Source organism: Mastomys coucha, unplaced genomic scaffold (genome assembly GCF_008632895.1).
Source record: "Mastomys coucha isolate ucsf_1 unplaced genomic scaffold, UCSF_Mcou_1 pScaffold21, whole genome shotgun sequence".
Taxonomy (NCBI): domain Eukaryota; kingdom Metazoa; phylum Chordata; class Mammalia; order Rodentia; family Muridae; genus Mastomys; species Mastomys coucha.
This window is the reverse complement of record NW_022196904.1, coordinates 21,059,835-21,078,600: the sequence shown is the minus strand read 5'-3', so window position 1 is coordinate 21,078,600 and position 18,766 is coordinate 21,059,835. Positions and strand designations below refer to the sequence as shown.

The 18,766-nt window shown below is 48.9% G+C and overlaps 1 protein-coding gene across 4 annotated transcripts in view; it reads right to left on the bottom strand.

Annotated features, from left to right (window-relative positions):
* The window catches only part of Akt2 (AKT serine/threonine kinase 2), a 48,819-nt gene that overhangs the window by 18,574 nt on the left and 11,479 nt on the right, over positions 1-18,766 (bottom strand). For 2 of the 4 annotated variants that reach the window (XM_031385846.1, XM_031385848.1), the window contains exons 2-4: positions 12,547-12,677; positions 4,757-4,885; positions 2,580-2,691 (exon numbers count right to left, since the gene is read on the bottom strand). In XM_031385846.1, coding sequence (XP_031241706.1) covers positions 2,580-2,691; positions 4,757-4,885; positions 12,547-12,592 — 287 coding nt within the window. In that variant the 5' untranslated portion in view covers positions 12,593-12,677. Of the gene's footprint in view, positions 1-2,579; positions 2,692-4,756; positions 4,886-12,546; positions 12,678-13,390; positions 13,521-15,455; positions 15,731-18,766 lie in introns of those variants that run through there. The other 2 variants (XM_031385847.1, XM_031385849.1) reach the window with 2 other exon arrangements.

Genomic DNA, 18,766 nt, shown 5'->3' with positions numbered 1-18,766 from the left:
TGCAGGTTCTAGAACAGCACTGTCCAAGAGGGTCAGTCCCAAACACTTGGGAGTCAGAGGCAGGAGGATCAAAAATTGATGACCAGCCTTGGCTACATATCAATTCAAGGCCAATCTGGGCAACACAAGTTCCCATTAAAAAATGGTGAGGGTGGGTAAAGAAAGTAAACATTCTATTTCTCTCGTGCTCCATGTGAAGTACTAAGCAGGTCTAGGCCAACCTTCTTCAGAGTTCCCATAGGTACAGCAGAGGCTCTGCTCTGTGGACCAGCAAGAGGGTATTCCTCAAAGCAAAGTCCAAGGAGACAGAGCAGGAGGAAGAGCATTTTCAACACTAGGAAGAACTACCTACCACAGAGAGGCATCAATGAGAACAGCAGCCCAGCTCCAGCAGGGAAGACAGAGAAACCACTGACCAGACAGTTCACAAGAAGAACCTCCTCAAGGGCAAACTTAAAGAAAACCCAATTCTGCTCAGACAACTAGGGGTTGAAGCATTTGACAACATAAGGTTATGAGGGTACTTTTAGACATACCTAACAGAAAACCTCTCAGTATTAGAAATGTGGACTCTTGTGAGCCCCAGTCTTACCCCTAAGAATGCATCCTATGTATTGGAGTCAAAGCCATGTGAACCAAAGGCATTCATGTTATGCTTCACAGCAACACTTTCTACAATGAGCTCAAGGCTGGAAACACATCACCCTGGAACTTACTAAATAACTCAGGGACAACCATGTGTGGCTGCTACAAAAGAAATGAAAGAACAGAGTGGAAGCACAGGTGCTCTCCTTATAGTTAGAAAGGTTTCCCAAAATACACCCTTCCAGTGAAAGTGTAAGTTCAGAGTGGTGCGATTCAGCCTCTGGGATGCTGGGTGCCCAATCTCTTAACTGCTCTTCAAGAGCACTGTGGTGGTTTGAATAGGAATGGCCCCCAGAGATTCCTGTATTAAAATGGTTGGCCCATAGAAAGGGCACTATTAGGATGTGTTGGGGTAGGAGTGACCTTGCTGGAGGAAGTGTGTCAATGCAGAGGTGGGCTTTGTGGTCTCCTATGCTCAAGCTAGGCCCAGTGTGGCACAATCTTCATTTCTGTTGCCTGTGGATCAAGATGCAGAACTGTCAGCTTCTCCAGCACTATGCCTGCTTACAGGCTGCCATGTTTCCTGCTATGATGGTAACGGACTAACCTTCTGAACTGGTAAGCCAGCCCAAATTAAATGTTTTCCTGGATAAGAGATGCTGTGGGAGGCTGGAGAGATGGCTTAGATGGCACACTGGCTCCTTTTCCAGAGGTCCTGAGTTCAACTCCCAGTAACCACATGGTGGTTTACAACCATCTATAATTGGATCCGATGCCCGCTTCTGGTATGTCAGTATGCTCATATACATAAAATAAATAATAAATGTTTTGTTTTGTTTTGTGTTTTCGAGACAGGGTTTCTCTGTGTAGCCTTGGCTGTCCTGGAACTCACTGCGAAGACCAGGCTGGCCTCGAACTCAGAAATCTTCCTGCCTCTGCCTCCCAAGTGCTGGGACTAAAGGCGTGTGCCACCACCGCCTGGCTAAATAAATCTTAAAAAAAAAAGAAAAAGAGTTGCTGTGGTCATGGTGCCTCTCCACAGCACTAGAAATCCTAAGACAGGAACAGAGAGACTGCAAACTCCAGGGTTTGTGGGTGGGGCACAGACGAGGTGTTCATAGTTATTCAGACTGACCATGATCTCATTCTGTAGCCTAGAAAGGCCCAGAACTGCACTTCTCCTGTCTCAGTCTGCCGACTACTGAGATCACCAGCATACATCACTACACTTGGCTCAAATTCCTTTTTGTAACACAATGTTTCATGTATGCCATGCTGGCCTTGAACTTACTATGTAGCCAAGGGCAACCTCTTGCCTCCATCTCCCCAGTGATGGGATTATAGGGATGTGTTATCATGCCATGTTTTTGTAGTACTGGAGAACTAAAGCCATAGCCTCATGCATCCTAGGCTAGCCTCTCAAGAACTGAGCTACATCTCTAGCCCCCTACACTGATCTCAGTAACTGACTCTGTGGACGAGTGCCCTAGAATCAATGAAAGTGCTTATGTGGAATACAGCTGACAAATCTCTGGGTCATGAACAGGAAGAACTCCATTTCTTCCCAGGACTCTGATATGTTCCCAGAGTCTGAAGGTGCAGAGTGGGAGGTCTTTAAAACCAAGCATCCCAGCTCTTCTCAGCTCTAGTTAGAAAGATCCCATGCCAGAAGGACTCCAGGTAAAAAATAGCATCGCCAGGGCTGGAGAGATGGCTCAGCAGTTAAGAGCACTGGCTGGCTGCCCTTCTAGAGGTCCTGAGTTCAATTCCCAGCAACCGCATGGTGACTCACAACCAATCTGTAATGGGATCTGATGCCCTCTTCTGGTGTGTCTGAAGACAGCTACAGTGTACTCATATGCATAAAATAAAAATCTTAAAGAAAAAAAAATAGGAAGACTAGTATCCCAAAGGATTCTGTCCACCTACCTTCCTTGCCTTCATACCAGGCCTGTCCACTCTCAGGACAGCCACACAGAAAGGTATAGACTCACCTCTCATCTGGAGAGTCTACATGGAAGGTCCTCTCAATGACTGTGGTCCACTGCAGGCAGCGTATGACAAAGGTGTTGGGTCGTGGCCTCTCAGTCTTCATCAGCTGGCATTCTATGGGTACAGACAGGAGAAGAGTGAGGGGATGATCCTGCTGCCTACAGACCAAACTCACCAAGCCATTTTTTGTGTGCCAACCCCTATAGAAGATGATGCCAGAAACTGAGACAGTCTTGGCCCTGTCCTCGAGGGTACAGGATGTCACAGTCTCCACTGCTCTTCAAGGACACAAAGAAACCCTGAGTTGTGGGAAGGACGACATAGATGAGGCACAAGTGACAAGGAGGCTTTCACCAGCTCCTCCTCCACACAGTTCTTACTTTCTTGGTTTCAGCCCATTCCCACGGTTCCCATGGTTCCAGAGATGGAACTTGGGTTTTTTTTTGTTTGGTTGGTTTTTTGGTTTTTTTCGAGACAGGGTTTCTCTGTGTAGCCTTGGCTGTCCTGGAACTCACTCTGTAGACCACGCTGGCCTCAAACTCAGAAATCCGCCTGCCTCTGCCTCCCAAGCGCTGGGATTAAAGGCGAGAGCTACCACCGCTGGGCTTGGAACTTGGGGTTTAATGCGCAGCAGACAAAGACTCTACCACTGAGGGCTCTAGCTTACTTTCTTCTTGTGAAACAAGGTTTTATACTAAGTTGTTTAGGTTGTCCTTCAACTCACTCTGCAGTCCAGAAAGGTATTTCTGCTGTCTCACCTGCCAAATACACAAGTCCACCATGTGTTAAAGGCCAAGCTGGCAGCAATAACTCAGGAGTCATGGCCAGCTAGGAAAAGACAGAGAAAATGTCTAACCCAAAAGGCAAGGGGACTAAGTTAGTAAGACACAGTGGTACAGTGCAAGGCAGGCCACAGGAGAAAGAAGCCTCCAGTCTGGAGAGGTGGGTCAAGCTGCCTAGGCAGAAGCCTGGAAATCACACTGAAGAATCTACTCTCTGTCTTTGGGGTAACGGAAGGGATGTGTAGAGATCGACATAGGTCCTTCTTGCTGAAGGCCAGAAACAACACAGAAAGTTAACCAAGGTTAATAGGCTACAGCACAGTAGAACAGAGCTGGGAAGGGAAGGGCATTGGATTACAGGTCAGGGAGAGGCATCTAGGGCCAGACCCAGGTCACTGCCTGAGATCTAGGGTTAAATAGGATTGCCTCAGATGGAGATAGGAAAAAAAGATGGTGAGCAGGGGACAGAAAGGTCAGCTTGGGATATGGTGAGGATGGGGGTCCTTGAGGCTAACCACAGAAAAATTTAAGAAGCTGCTAAAGATGGGCTAGCAGATCAAGTCAGAAGCTGGAGCTGGTAGCAGATGTGGTAGGGCGATGGGCACAGGAAGAGAGCTTCCAGAAAAAGGCTTTCTGCATAAGGGGAGGGCAGAGGGCTGTGTTCCAGACACTGCAAAGCCAGAGGGAAAGCAGAAGCTACAGCAAGGCCCTCAGAGAGAATGGACTCTGGGGTAATGGACACAGGGTAGTCTATGAAACATTCTCAGCAGCTATGACAAGAACATGGTATTGGGTCCACAGTGGAGGAAGGAGATAAGAGGACAGGGGATTATTGGGCTTGTCAAGCTGGTCAAGAAAATACCAGGGCAGTGGTAGCTCACACCTTTAATCCCAGCAGTCAAGAAGCAGAGGAAAGCAGATCTCTTTGAGTTCAAGGCCTGCCTGGTCTATAGAGTAAGTTCCAGGACAACCAGAGCTACATAGCAAGGCCCTACCTTGAAAAACCACACCCACACCCACACCCTCCCACACACACACCCCAGGTTAGGTACCACAGAGGGAACTGAGGACATATGATAAGCCCTGGAGCAGCTCAGTTGGATGCTAACATCTATTTGGCTAGAGGGACAGAGAGAGGAGGGAGAACTTTGTTAATAGAGCAGACAGAACACAGCTAGAACCACAGAGCCAAAAGGGGTGAGGTGTATCCTGACTTCCCACTATCCCCAGAAAGGAAATACCCACTGACAAAGAGCAACAGCAAAAAGGATAGAAGTCAGATCTGAGGGTGAAAGAGACAGGTTCTGGCTCAAGCATAATTGTGTCCCAGGTGTCCCTAACACCTGCCAGCAACGCTATGAGCTGTAGAACTCTGGCCTCCTGGCCCTGAAACATACCTGCTACAGAGAAATTGTTCAGGGGGGGTAAGGTCTGGTCGGGGGCCTCGGGTCTCTCCTTATACCCAATGAAAGATCCATCACTCTTCAGAAGGAAGTACCGGGGCCTCCAGGTCTTGATGTATTCACCTGAAACAAGACAGGAGGAGAAAAGGTCAGGGCAAGGTTAAACAGTATCCCAGCAGGCAGGCAGCCCAGGGGGACAGTAACTCACAAGGGTACCACACTGGGAAGAAGGCAGATGAGAGTCTCTCCCAAGGGAACCTTGGAGGTGGCACCTGCTGACGCAGAAACTGAGGCACTGCACTGGGCCCAAGTGATCCACAGGTCATGCCTGGCAGGAAGTCACCTGCAACAGTGTCCCGGGGCAACACTGCCTTAGTATATATGGCAGTAGCAAGCTATCCTTGCCAATATGAATTGTCCTAAGGGATGCCCGAAGCTCTAAACAACAACTGTTCTCAAGGATCCTGCGGCAACTTGCTGCTTCCCCTGCCTTGCCTTAGGCCTGTTGGTGAGCCTGACAGTATTGTCAGAATTGAACTATAGCAGCCTGGGGTCTGTCTGTCTAGAGGACTGGACTGCAGCTGCTGAGTCGTATTTGGTGCTTGCTACAGGACTGAACTGCTGCCAAAGAACTACTGCTGAACAGGTCCACTCCCCCATATCCTAATAACTTTTCTCTTCACTCCCTCTGCTGGGTGGTGGGCTAGGAGAGGTTGAACCTTTATTAAAAGTAGGTTGCAAAAACATATGCCTACAATGCTGGGGTGCTATTTGGTCAAAAAAAGAAGTGACAGACTGCTGCTCCATTCTCTGGATCAGCTGAGCCATTGCTTCTGCCTGAAGCAAAGAAGCCAATCACAAAGGAACATACAACACATTGAGGGCCATTCTGACTTTCAATATTTCAACTTCATGACAGTGTGAAAGTGACAGGCATTCTGCAAAAAGCATAGTTCACATTTTGACTTTTGTTCTTTTGCCAGGCTGGTAGTATTCAGAAGGATTCTAAAGTGTGGGACTCTCAGTCAATCCTGCAATCTCAAGTGTATACAACCTAAATTCTTCCATTCTGGTGGGGCTACACTATGATGCTGATGAAACTTAGGAGTGTCATGCTTCTAGTTTATGGCATGTCTTCCTAAAATAATGAGAACCACCCCCCTCTCTTTCTTTCTTTCTTTCTTTCTTTCTTTCTTTCTTTCTTTCTTTCTAGGCCCATTTATATAAAATGCCCAGAATAGCTAACTCTGTGAAGATGAAAAATGGAGTAGAGGTTGCCTGGGGTTGCCTGGAGGTGGGACTGTGAGAGTCAATGTGAGAAAGGTTCTTTTAGGGTGGTAAAACTGTCTAAAATGAAAGCGAGCTGTGATGATTCACAGCTGCAATCCCAGCACTAGGAAGGCTGGGGCAGAAAGACTGCTAGAAGTTCCAGGGCTACCCTGGGCTACATAGGGAACTCCAGGGCAGCCTAGTCTAGAGTCTAAGACCAAATAGTCTAAAACTGATTTTAATAATGGCTATACTGAGATGGCATAGGCAGGAATCTGGGGACAGCCTGCATAACACAGGGACAGCTTGTTTCTGAAGAGGAAAACTGTACACGATAACCAAGTAAATATACACTTCAGCTACCAGCTGGAGCCTCCATTTTCCAGTCATTTGCTAAATGTCAAACACAAAGGGAAGGGAAAGATGGGAGGCACGGTATTTGCTCTCCAGGCCTTTCAGGGAATGGAGAGTTGCTCCCTTGGCCACATATATGGGAATATACAAGAAGAGCAGTAGTGTAGACATCAAAGGGATGGATAGTATTCACAAAGGAACAGCCCACAAAAGTTACCATGGCAAAACTGGAAAAGTCTACAATGGCACCCAGCATGCTGTTGGCACTGTTACAAACAAGCAAGCTCAGGGCATGAGGGTTGCCAAGAGAATTAATGTGGGTACTGAGCATATGATGCACTCTAAAAGCCGACGGCTTCCTGAACCAAGTGCGAGAAGATAGTCAGAGAAAGAAGGAAGCCAAAAAGAAAGGTTCCTGGGTTCAATAGGCATGCCAAGCTGCTCCCCACCCCCACCCTAAAGGTCTACAAGCACACAGGAGTCCAAGTTCATGAACTCCCTACGAATTTGGCTTATTGAATAAAACAAATAAAAGTAAAATGACTCTAAACTGGAAAAAAAAAAGTAAGAGTATATGAAAATAAGTCAATGTAAGAAAGCAGCTCGGCCACCTTGACTGACAGAGAAGGTGTCTGACAGAGCACAGTGCCCTGCCCTTCACAGCGTAGTCAACTCACTGGGAATAGAATGGGTCAACATGACAAAGGGCAAGACAAAAAGCCTATGCTGCTGGCACTGTCACAAAGCAGACAGCACAAGGTCCCCTGAGGTCGGGAGCAATACCAGGCCATCTATTTTCACCAATGCTAATAAGCAAGCTTACTATCTGCTCACGATGGACTGACATTCCATTCTACAAAGCAGTTGAACCCACCTCACACATACACAAAATTCTATTTTAAATCTATACTTAATAGAATGCATAAGGTCAATCTATCTTTCTTTCTTTCTTTCTTTCTTTTCTAGACCAAAAATATAAAAGGCATACACACTCAAAAGGGAGAAGTAGTGAAATTATCTTTATTTGCATGAAGCAAGATCCTACATAGTAAAAACCACAGAAGAATCCAAACAAAGGTGGGATGTAACTCAGCTGGTACAGCAATTGCTCAGAATGTAAGACGCCCAGTGCCATCCTGAGCACTCCATAATCCAGGCACAGGAGACGGAAGCAGGAGGACCAGGAGTTCACTATCATCCTCAGCCTCACAGCAAGTGCATGGAGAGCTCTGGCTTACTGAGAATGTGAGGGAAGCCAAGCATGATGGCACATGACTCTGTAGTCCCAGCTACTAAAGGCTGAGGGAGGAGAACTGGGAGGCAAGTGTTCCAGGCTATCCTGGACAACATAGCAGGATGCAAACAGCAACAATGGGAGAAACAGGAGGATGACAGAGAGGGAAGGAAAAAAGACAGGGAGACAGACAGGCAGACTAGCTGACCAGCCAGGTATAGTTGTGCAAACAACTATAAGCCCAGCGCAGAGGAGGCTGAGACAGGAGGATAACCATGAGCTCAAAGGCCAGATGGTGGTATAACACTGAGCAGGAGTGGCTAAGGTAGTAAGATTACCAAGCATTAAAGACTAACCAGGGTTACATAACAAGGCTACAATGTACTCATATAAATAAAATAAATAAATCTTTTTAAAAAATTATTTATTTATTTTATGTATGGGTACACTATAGCTGTACTCCAGAAAGACAGCCTTCAGCACCCCAGGATCCCATTATAGATGGTTGTGAGCCACCATGTGGTTGTTGGGAATTGAACTCAAGACCTCTGGAAGAGCAGTCAGTGCTCTTAACTACTGAGCCATTTCTCCAGCCTGAAAAGCCAATTTTTAAATTCATGAGGAATTGCAAGGGACCCCAGAGCCAAACTGAGTTCATTTGTTTAAAGACTTCCATTTCTCAACTTTAGAACTTACTACAGAGTTGCAGTAACTGCAACATCATGGCATAACCAAACATGCACTGTAGCAGGGCAGACAAGAATCAAACCATAACAAAGCATTTCCAGCCCACGGATGCACAGGGAGGCCAAGAGCAGCCAGTGAGAAGGATACTGGGACAGCAGGACCCCACCTCACATATACACAAAATTCTATTTTAAATCTATACTTAATAGAATGCATAGGAGTCAATCTTTGTCACCTCAGATTTAGTCATAACACCAAAAGCCAAAAATAAAGGAGCGTCATCAAAGCCCCAAATTCCCTGCATGACAGGATACTAACAGAAAGTAAAAAAACTGTAAGCTGGCCGGGCGGTGGTGGCGCGCACCTTTAGTTCCAGCACTTGGGAGGCAGAGGCAGGCAGATTTCTGAGTTCGAGGCCAGCCTGGTTTACAGAGTGAGTTCCAGGACAGCCAGGGCTACACAGAGAAACCCTGTCTCGGAAAACAAACAAACAAACAAACAAACAAACAAACTGTAAGCTATCCCCAATGAAATGTTTATACAGGCTGCAGTGGTCATGGTGTCTCTTCACACAATAAAACCCTAAGACATATACCCATACACTTATTCGGCTATAAGAAGGAATAAGGGGCTGGAGAGATGGCTCAGTGGATAAAAGTGCTTCCCATTCGTGCAGAGGACACAGAACCCGCTCTGGGCAGCTTGCAACCTCCTGTAACTTCAACTCTACAAGGCCTGATACCCTCTTCTGGCCTCCATGGGTATCCACATACACACGCACACATACCTGCAGACAATATAAAAAAGCAGGATTGACTTGAGGTGTAAGACAGAATAACCATAAAAACACTGCCACGTAGAAGCCGCCAGCTGCACAGGCACAGTCTGGCTCCAGTGCTGTGATGTGTCTGGAGCAGGTGAAGCCACAAGGCTGGGAAGGTAGCAATGGCTGCCAGGGGCTGGGCAGAAGAGCTAGACTACATGGCTGCTTAGTGGGTTCTAAGTTTAGAGAAGCAGTAGTTACCATAAATGGATTAAATGATGCCGGGCAGTGGCGGCGCACACCTTTAATCCCAGCACTTGGGAGGCAGAGGCAGGCGGATTTCTGAGTTTGAGGCCAGCCTGGTCTACAGAGTGAGTTCCAGAACAGCCAGGGCTACACAGAGAAACCTTGTCTCAAAAAAAACCCAAAAAACAAACAAAAAAAAAGTATTAAATGTCACTCACTCAATTATACACATTAAAAAGGTTTATTTCATATTATTGGAATTTCATCTTGATTAAAAAAAATTAGGAAAACTCAAGCTGGGGCTGTAGCTCAGAGCACTTGTTAACATGCACAGTGCCCTTGGCTAGGATCTATAACATGCTGCACTTTAAAAAACAAAACCGAGCAGCAGCAGCAACAACAAAATACCCTAAGGCAGCAGCTCCAGCTTGGGTGTGGCATGGGTGTTGAAGGGTCTCGCTCTTTATCTGGACACTGGCACAGGTGAGCTAATGACCCTATAATGGCACTTATCTGTGGTGTTTCATACTTTAACAAGAAGCCTACAGGGAAAGGAAAAAAAATTCTCACCATCTAACCCTTACAGTCAAATGAGAAAACTGAGTCTGAGAGCCTCACTTTCCTGGCAAGACCCACAGGGCTGGCTCTCTGGGAAGGCCGGCACTAGAAGCAGAGCTCACCCTCTGACCACTCTACTGTCTGCCTCCACACCAGCAGAGGAGACAGAGGGGTCTGCTAAAGGTGGTGGTGATATGCTAAAGTCGAGTCACAATAGGACCTCGTGGTAGTCACATCTTCCGGTCAGTCAGACCCTCAGACCCTGCTGAGTATGAGGTAGTCACACCTTTGGGTCAGTCATACCCTCAGACCCTGCTGAGTATGAGGTAGCATACATGCAGGCCAGGCTTGAACCCAGTCAAGTTTAGCATCAGAGAGCCAGGGTCCCCCTTTAGCTCTGCAGTCTTGTGCCAAGGCCTCTAGCAATCACTATTGCTGCTAGTCTGCCCTGAGAGAGCATCCATAAAAATTCAACAACACAGCCTTGCCTGGGCACAGCCTACAACCTGACAGACTGGGAATAAACCAGTACAATGACCACCATCTTAACCACCAGGAGTGGGAATAGATTAGCATAGATGCCCTGTTGTCAGAGGGCAACAGAGCCCTCCTTTTCCCAGCCAGCACTCAGATGATCCAGGAGTGCACCTGTGTGTGTATGCATTGTGTATTCAAGGCAGGTGAGCCAGACGACAAACAAGCACAGGCCAGGAGCCAATTCAACTGAGCCCTTACCACAAAAGCAGACACGAAGCCGGAGAAGAAGCTAGAGCCAAGACTTGTTTTGTCAGCTAAGTCTGGTCTAGAGACAAACTCCCCACCACTCAGTAGTCACCACTCTAGCCACCTCCCCACATCCTAACACCTTAACCCAGTAAGCCCAGGGAAACTCCAGCCAAGGGACAGTAGTCCAACAGCCTGGCACACCGTAGCATAGCTGCCATGACATACAATTCAAATCATTCATTCAGCAGTTGTTTGCTGAGCACCTACTATATGTGAAACATTTCTTGAGGCAATTAAGACACCACAGTAAACATACCATATGAAAGTCCTGCCTAAAGGGTGCTGACAGCAGACACCTAAATTGTTAACTCATCTAACAGACTCAGAAGTAAGCATAGTAGCACATACCTAGAATCCTAGCACTACGGAGGCTGAGGCAGGAGGATTTCTGCAGTGCTGACATCAGCCTGGGGTGGCAGAGCCAAGGTCAGAACTTGTCAGGTGTCCATGTTTGGATGGCTGCATTGACAGTGGCAAACTCAGGGCTCAGCCTGAAGGGCTGGGGGGCCCTGAATGCCACCCAGCCTGAAGGCAGCAGAAAGCGGGTTTCCTCTACTGTTCTGCTGGCCCTAAGCAGCATCCTGTTCCCTGGGACTGCTGGTGTATATGGCCAGGGATGGCAGGACAGGTTGACATCACCACCTGTTACTCAAATGTGCCCCTCTCACTCCACTCAGAATTCCCTGGTTGCCCCATCTACCCACAAGCTGCTGCCTGTGAACCATGGGAATCCCGGTTCTTCCAGTAAAGCACCCCCAGCCACCAGATGCAGCATGGCTCCCTGCTGTAAGCCTTACACCCCCTTCCTCTCTTGTTTGACTTTACTCCATAGCACAGGCCATGCCACCACTGGATACGAAGGTCTGCCTGGACACCTAATCACTTCCAGGATGTAACATGTCACTACAAAGATGGGGTTCCTGCCTGGCTAGCTCACCACTATAACTCCAGGATCTGGAGCAACTCCCAGCACACAGGAGCCACTCCCTGAATTAAGCACTGTATGAATGGAAGTGTCTGTGGACTAGCTTCCTCTGGCCTGGCATCCTTCCTCCCCAGGAGAAGGCCCCTGAAGGCCAACAGTGACAAAGCCAACTCCTTGGCACATGCTGCTTCCTTATCTATCTCCCAATGTCACATGGCATCTGGGCAAGGCACAGAAGACCCTGGGCTCTCAAGGTCTAGTCTCTTCTTTATCTACAACTTCACCAGGGCCTCTGCTTCCTATCACACAACTAAGTCCTTCCTGCCTGGCTCTCAACATCTCAGGCTTCCGGTCACCTGTAAGGATGTGGCTGGTAGGGCTTGTTGCGCCTGCTCTGCCCAGCTTCTACCACACTCTGCTCCAGCTACAATGTTCCTAGAAATGCCAAGCACATGTAAGTCTCGGGGCATTTGTCCTTCCTGCCCCTCCCTTGGGACACCTTTTCCAGGCTATTTTGTAGCTCTTTCTCCAGGTACTTCTTTCTGTAGGCTCTGCTCACTGTCACCTCCTCAGAGTGCCTCCCTATGAGCCTGTCTCTGCTCAGTCCCTTGACCTGATTCACATGGTACTTCTTACCAACTAACACTGTGTATGTCCACTTACTGGGTTACCACTCCCAGCAGAACATGGCCCCTACAAGGTCTCAGAACCTTACAATCAATGACTATTTGATAAATAAAAGTTGACTATCACTTGGCTGAGTATGATGTGACTACTCTGTGTAGACCTCAGCTTCTTTACCTCTAAGATGAGGGCATGAATGAGATCACCAACAAAGGTGCAGAGCCTGGGGTTCATTCAGGGTCTCCAGCTAGGGCTGCAGGGCTGGGGCACCAGCTGCTAGAGGAGAGCAGGATACAAAACGGAGATGCACAATCTGATGAGCAAAAGTGAACCCTTACCACGTTTGTGGAGCCAGCCTTCTTTGATGACAGATACCTCATTCATGGTGGCAGCATTAACACGCTGTCACCTAGCTTGTGAGAGCCCAGGGCAGCAGGACATGCAGGAGGCTCCTCGGATACAGTATAGTCTACAAGAAACAAGAGAGGAGCTGTGAGGGTTCAGGGGCAGGCCTTTAGGCTTTCCAGACAGTGGGAATAGCCAGGGACCTGGGGAGAGTTTTTCTCTTGGGGCCCAGTCCTGAGGGAGAAACATGGGGTCCTACAAGAGTCAAATATGTTCAGGCTATTAACCAAAGCTCTTCTTTCCTTCCCACCTATGGCTGGACAGGAAGAGAGCCAGGTAGCCACAGCTCCACCCCCTGCCTCACCCAATGCCCCAGCACTGAGGTAAGCGAGGATGAATCAGACAGCCCTGGGCACCTAGGGTGTACTCAAAGCCACCAGCATCTGCCTACCCCCAAGACAGACAGACTCATGCATGCACTCATTTCTTTCCCAATCAGCCTGCCACATTAAGCAAACTACTGCTTCCCCCAAGCACAGGGAGACCCATGTCATCCCCCAACCTCAGTGATCTCCGTGTTCCCACCAGAAGAGTGACAAAAACGCAAGTCTCAAAAGCTCTGGCAACTTGAGGAATCTACTGCACACACACTTGTCTGAAGGCTAGAGTTGTCCTGGGGCTTGACCAAGGTCCTGGTTCCTTCTCCAAGACCTCTGCATCTGTCCTCAGAGACTAACAGCCAACAGACTAACGGACGCCGAAGCTGCTGCTGAGTTTCAAGTTCCCTGAGCAGAGGGGAGGAGGATGCCTGTGCTCAGCCACCAGCTGGGCCCTTACCTGGAAGCCCGGGCCTGGACAGGGGCCATGGAGCCCAAAGTGCCTTGTGCCTGCCTCTCCCAGCCCAGGGTTATTTGCGGACAGCAGGTCAGGAGCTAGAGAGGCCCCTGGAGAAGTGGCAGCTGGCTCTAGGGACAGCATGGGCATCAGCTTTCTCTCGTGCCCCAGGGGAGTGGGTGGGCTGGACACAGTACTGCCTGGCATATGACACTGGCAGGCTGCCCAGGCCCTGGGCAAAAGGAAGGGAGGTAAGTGGGAGGAAGCAAAGGAAAGGCAAGGTGGCCAAAGACAGGGAGGGCAGGAGGGTGTGAACTCACAAGCTGGACTCCAGACTGAGAAGGAATTGAAGGAGTATGGGGCCAAACAGCAACAATGGGCTTCCCCACACACAGACCCCAAACGCACAGGAGCTCAGGGGCCCTCAGCCCTACACATCCATCAATGTCAACCTCCCCACTCCCTCTCTAAGGCTGAATGGCAAGATCCTATTCCACATCCTCCTGGGGTCTTACCTCCCTGCCCCCAACTCAGTAGCCCAAAGAGACCCTCAAAAATGATTCAGTCTTAAGCCAAGCATGATGGCAAACACAAGGGAGCATTTGCAAGGCAGAGGCAGGCAGACTTCTGTGAGTTGAAGGCCACACTGGTCTACAAATTGAGTTCTAGGACAGCTAAACAAACAAAGACTCTGTCCTTCCTCAACTCAAAATCCCCCATGGCTTCCCAAGACCTCAGTTTGGCACTCAAGGCTGTCCAGACCTGCCTCCACTGTCTGCTCACCCACCCAGCACGCCATCTGTTCTGCTCAGGCTGGAGTCCTACAGCCCTGGATCCTTCCCACTCAGGCCTCTCCCATGTTCCTCAGTCACACTCTCATCCCTCCATCTACATCTGACCTTGTCCTTCAATGTCCAAACCCTTCACAGCTCCGCAGTGCACTTAGAAAACAGAACAAAGTCGTTCCCCACCTCCTGCCCCACACCAGCCAGTCCATGGGAGTAGTTCCTGAACCAAAAAAGCAAGGGCACACCATCAGGACAGTGACTGCTCAGCCCCTCCAGCCTCCCTCCTTGGGGGCCTCAGTGAAGCAGTGCACTCTTAGGTTTCAACCTCCAAAGCTGCAGTGAATACAACTATAGACCTTTCGGGCAAACTCCTCCACACCCACCAATACTACTAAAGTGGGCCAGCCCAGCTCCGACATTGTCAATGAATGAGCTGATTCTTGCCAACAGGCTGAAGTGTACAAACACCTGAACTTGGCCTGAACTCGGCCTATACCACCAATCTTCCCTGAGTGTGTCCTAGGCGCCAGATACTAGAAAACATCACTAAGACACAGTCATGGGCCTCACAAAACTTACATTCTGAAAAGGGAAAATAGAACCACCTCCCCCCAACACACACACACACACACATCCACGCACATGCACACGCACATGCATACACACACCAATGTCAAGGGGTGAAGAAGTGCTGAGAAGAATAATGAGGAGAAACTAGCAGGGAATGGGGCCATGTCGCTGCCCAGTGAACGGGGAGTTTGAGCAAAGCTTCAGGAACCAAGGAGTGAACAGAGCAGTACATGGAAAGACTTTCAGAGGAAAGTTGAAAACAGAAAAGCTCTATGGTAGGAGTAGGGTGCAAAGGAAGCCAGAGAGCCAGAGACACTCACTACTCAGGGCCTAGGGTTGAGCCCCCCAAACCAAAATCCTAAACTGTGCCCAGGTATGGGTCAGTTGTGAATACTTGCTGGTGAGCTCGGTAGGGAACTAAGAGCCCAAAACAATGTTGCCTCTTGAAAGCTCTGAGACCCAGCATCAATACTACAGCACCTAGTGTGAGCCTCTGCTGGTGTCTCATGCACAGCCCTCCCCACAGCTGTTGTTGTTCGAAGCTACATGAAGGCAGCCAGGTGTGGCTAAGAATGGTGAGGGTTTCAGAGTCTGAGGGTCACTGCCAACCTGGTGGACTTAGGCAGGGCAGTGGAACTCCCGATACCCTACCAGAGGAGCTATAACATGCCCAAGTGAGAACAGAGACTCAGTGAAGGGAAGCCATTTACCTTGGGTCTCCCAGCTGAGTGGTAGGTAGGGGCCCTGGCCACAGCTCCGCACACCAGAGCCACTTTTTACAGTCTCGTTTCAGCAACTAAGAAGTCAGCAGCAGCTCAGGCAGTTAAGAGCAGGGGGAGGAATTGGAAGATCCCCTGCGTCCGGCCTGGCTCCAGCCGTCCTCCCACTAAGGGTGGCGCCTCAGCAGAGGTGTCTGTGACGCAGTCCTGCGGTGATGAAATTCCAGGCAGCACAGCCAAGCAGATGGCCTGTTCGCTGAGGAGCTGCAGGCTGAGGACACTCAGAAGGGGGACAGAGAGAGACCTGCCTGTGGACCTCAAGAGCACATGGAGACCTGTCCTGACTGCCCTTCTGCAGCATATACGAGCAGGGAGCTACTGTGTTTCCATCACACTCTAGCTGCTGCTTCCCAGAGGGCCAGAGCCGGGACTGTAGCTGCTGACTAGACATGCGCCACCTGAGAGGCAAATTAAACAGAACAGGGTCCCTCACAGAAAAGGATGCCTAAACAAGAAACACACAAATCTCATGAGTTAGGAAGCGACACAGTAGATATCTCTGCCTGGGAGAGCTAAGCCTCAAAACCTCACAGTGCTAAGTGTAGCCTACTGGAGGAATGCAAACTGGTGAGGCCTTCATGAAAATTATCAGTAATAATTAAAAGTCAGAATTTGGCTACCCGAACCCAGTAGTTTCCCAGCAGCCACCCTTTCCTGCAGCATTTCTATGACAGATGTTCCTTTGAGCATATGAACATTTTCCACACCATCAACTTTTGTCAAAATGCTCATGTAAGCAGTGGGCCAGCTAACAGCAGGCGGCAGCTACTGAAAAAAATAGATCCATTCCCCCCATCCCGAAACCATAGGTACCAAGTCCCCACAAGCAGAGACTGACTGTCAATGACAGGTTATTTTCTTTCTGAGCATTTCCTCCTCTAAGAGGTAAGGCCTGGATCAGCAGTAGGTGACAGAATTTGGAACAAAATGGGGTGGAGGCTTTCACTGCCACTGTCTCAGCAGGATTCTGGGGTGTCAGGAAGGAGCTCCTCACTAATGCTGCCACTGGGAAGTACAGATCCCTGCCACCCTCCTGCCTGTGAGTCCATCAGTGAGTCTGGCAGGGAAACCAGGCCACTGAGGGGGTGAGAGGCCACAGCCAGCTGCAGAAGGGAACCAAGCTCATTTTTGAGCTGTTTCTGGTACTAGGCCTGGCTCTAACATATGTTCATTTTATGGATTTTTTTTTCTTCCAGAAATGGGTACTCAAGCTAGGATCTTGTGCATACTAGGCAAGCTCTTTATTGATAAGCCATACCCCAAACCTTCTTAACTCTTAGAGGCATGGTCTCAAGTTACCTACACTGGCCTAGACCTTTCTCTATAGTCCAAGAAGGACTGAATTTGCAATCCTCTTGGCTCTGCTTCTTGAGTAAATGGGATTACACGTCTGTGGAATTACAGCCATTCCATATTTTTTATTAAGCACCCATTGTCTGCACAATACGGCAAGCCTGTGATAACTGAGACAGGCAAGAGTCCCAGCTTTTCCCATGCTGGCATAAGGGACTGGAAAGCTTCTCAAAGTGGTATGAGCAGAGCGGAGCCTGTGCCCGGGGGTTCCCTTCCCTTAAGAAGCAGGTGTATGGAGCCACGGAGGTGTTTTGGTGTGTCAAAAGCCTCACTGGAATGGAAGGCCTCTGAGGAAATACACAGGGACAGTGCCGGCTCACAGAAGGGTTTGGGCTGAGGATGAAAGGGCTCTGGCTTTAGGGATCACAAGTCCCAAAGTGGAGGGAGAATATGGACAATGTTGGGATCTACGCAAACCTCACAGCCTAAGCCTAGGGAACCTTGTTTTGCCGAGCATGGTTTGTCCTCTAGGCCACCCATCTAGGACAAGGTGAACCCTATTCTGCTCTTCTGGTCCATGAACTCTGACAGCTCAGATCCTTGATGTCACATATTAATTACCTCTTTTTATTCTATCTGAACCCAGAGCTGTGATATTTGGCTTCCAGGGGACCTCTGATTACCACTGAAGATATAGTACATAAGTTAGACAGATGAAAATACAATGTCTTGAAGACAATTTTGTGTGTGTCTTTATATTTGCATGTGTGGGTATGTGCAGGTATACATGTACACTGTATGTAAAGGCCAGAGGACAACCATGGGTACAGTCTTAAGGCACTGTCCACCTTTCTCTTAAGACAGTCTCTCAGCTGGGCGGTGGTGGCGCATGCCTTTAGTTCCAGCACTTGGGAGGCAGAGGCACGCAGATTTCTGAGTTCGAGGCCAGCCTGGTCTAGTGAGTTCCAGGACAGCCAGGGCTACACAGAGAAACCCTGTCTCTAAAAAACAAACAAACAAACAAAAAGACAGTCTCTCACTGAGCACAGTGAGCCCCAAGGATCTGCCTGTCTCTAGACCCCAAGCACTCAGAAATCCTCCTGCCTCTGTCTCCCAAGTGCTGGGATTAAAGGCGTGTGCCACCACTGCCCAGCTACTCAGCCACTTCTTAAACAGAATAAATCTCACCAGTTGTACTTAGAGCCCTATGGGGATCATCTCTAATCACTTCTCCTACCTACCCAGAGCTGACCACACATGTGATTTCACTCCAATGGCCAAGACACAGCAGAGCTGGGAATGAAACCTACCTTGGTCCTCAGGACTTTGGAGTCCTCCTTACCCTGGTCAGGCCCTCCTAAATGGGAAGCTGAAACAAGCACCTTTCTGGGGAAGTGGGAGACTCCTGCTTTAGCAGCTCAGAGACCCAAGCTGGGCTCTCTCGTGCCATCTGAACTCCCAAACTGGAATTCTTCTGTATGGCTGGCGACATTCTATGATAGAGTGTAGAGAAGGGCAGTTTCTCAAATGTAGTAAACCACAAAGGGTAAAACAAAGCCATGTGGTCACAAGGGAACACTATCAGCTGTCCCCTTGGGGGAGGCCTTCCTCAGTGGGAGGCCTGCATCCTCCCACTCTGGCCTTCAGTCCTTCCTTGATCTCAGTACAGTTGCACAAGAGAGTCCCTCACCAGCAAGTACAGCTGGCCAGCCCTGAAAATTATTTCTAGTTTAGTTTCTTCCTCTGGGTCTCCTGTGCTTTAGCACTGTGGCCCTTTGTATTTGGACATTTTCAGTAGTTTGTTTATCCATCCTCTTGTGGCTGGGTGCTGCCAGAAAGGTACTAATTTCTTGGTTAAGATAGCTTAGTAGCAAGCCGGGCGGTAGTGGCGCACGCCTTTAATCCCAGCACTTGGGAGTCAGAGGCAGGTGGATTTCTGAGTTCAAGGC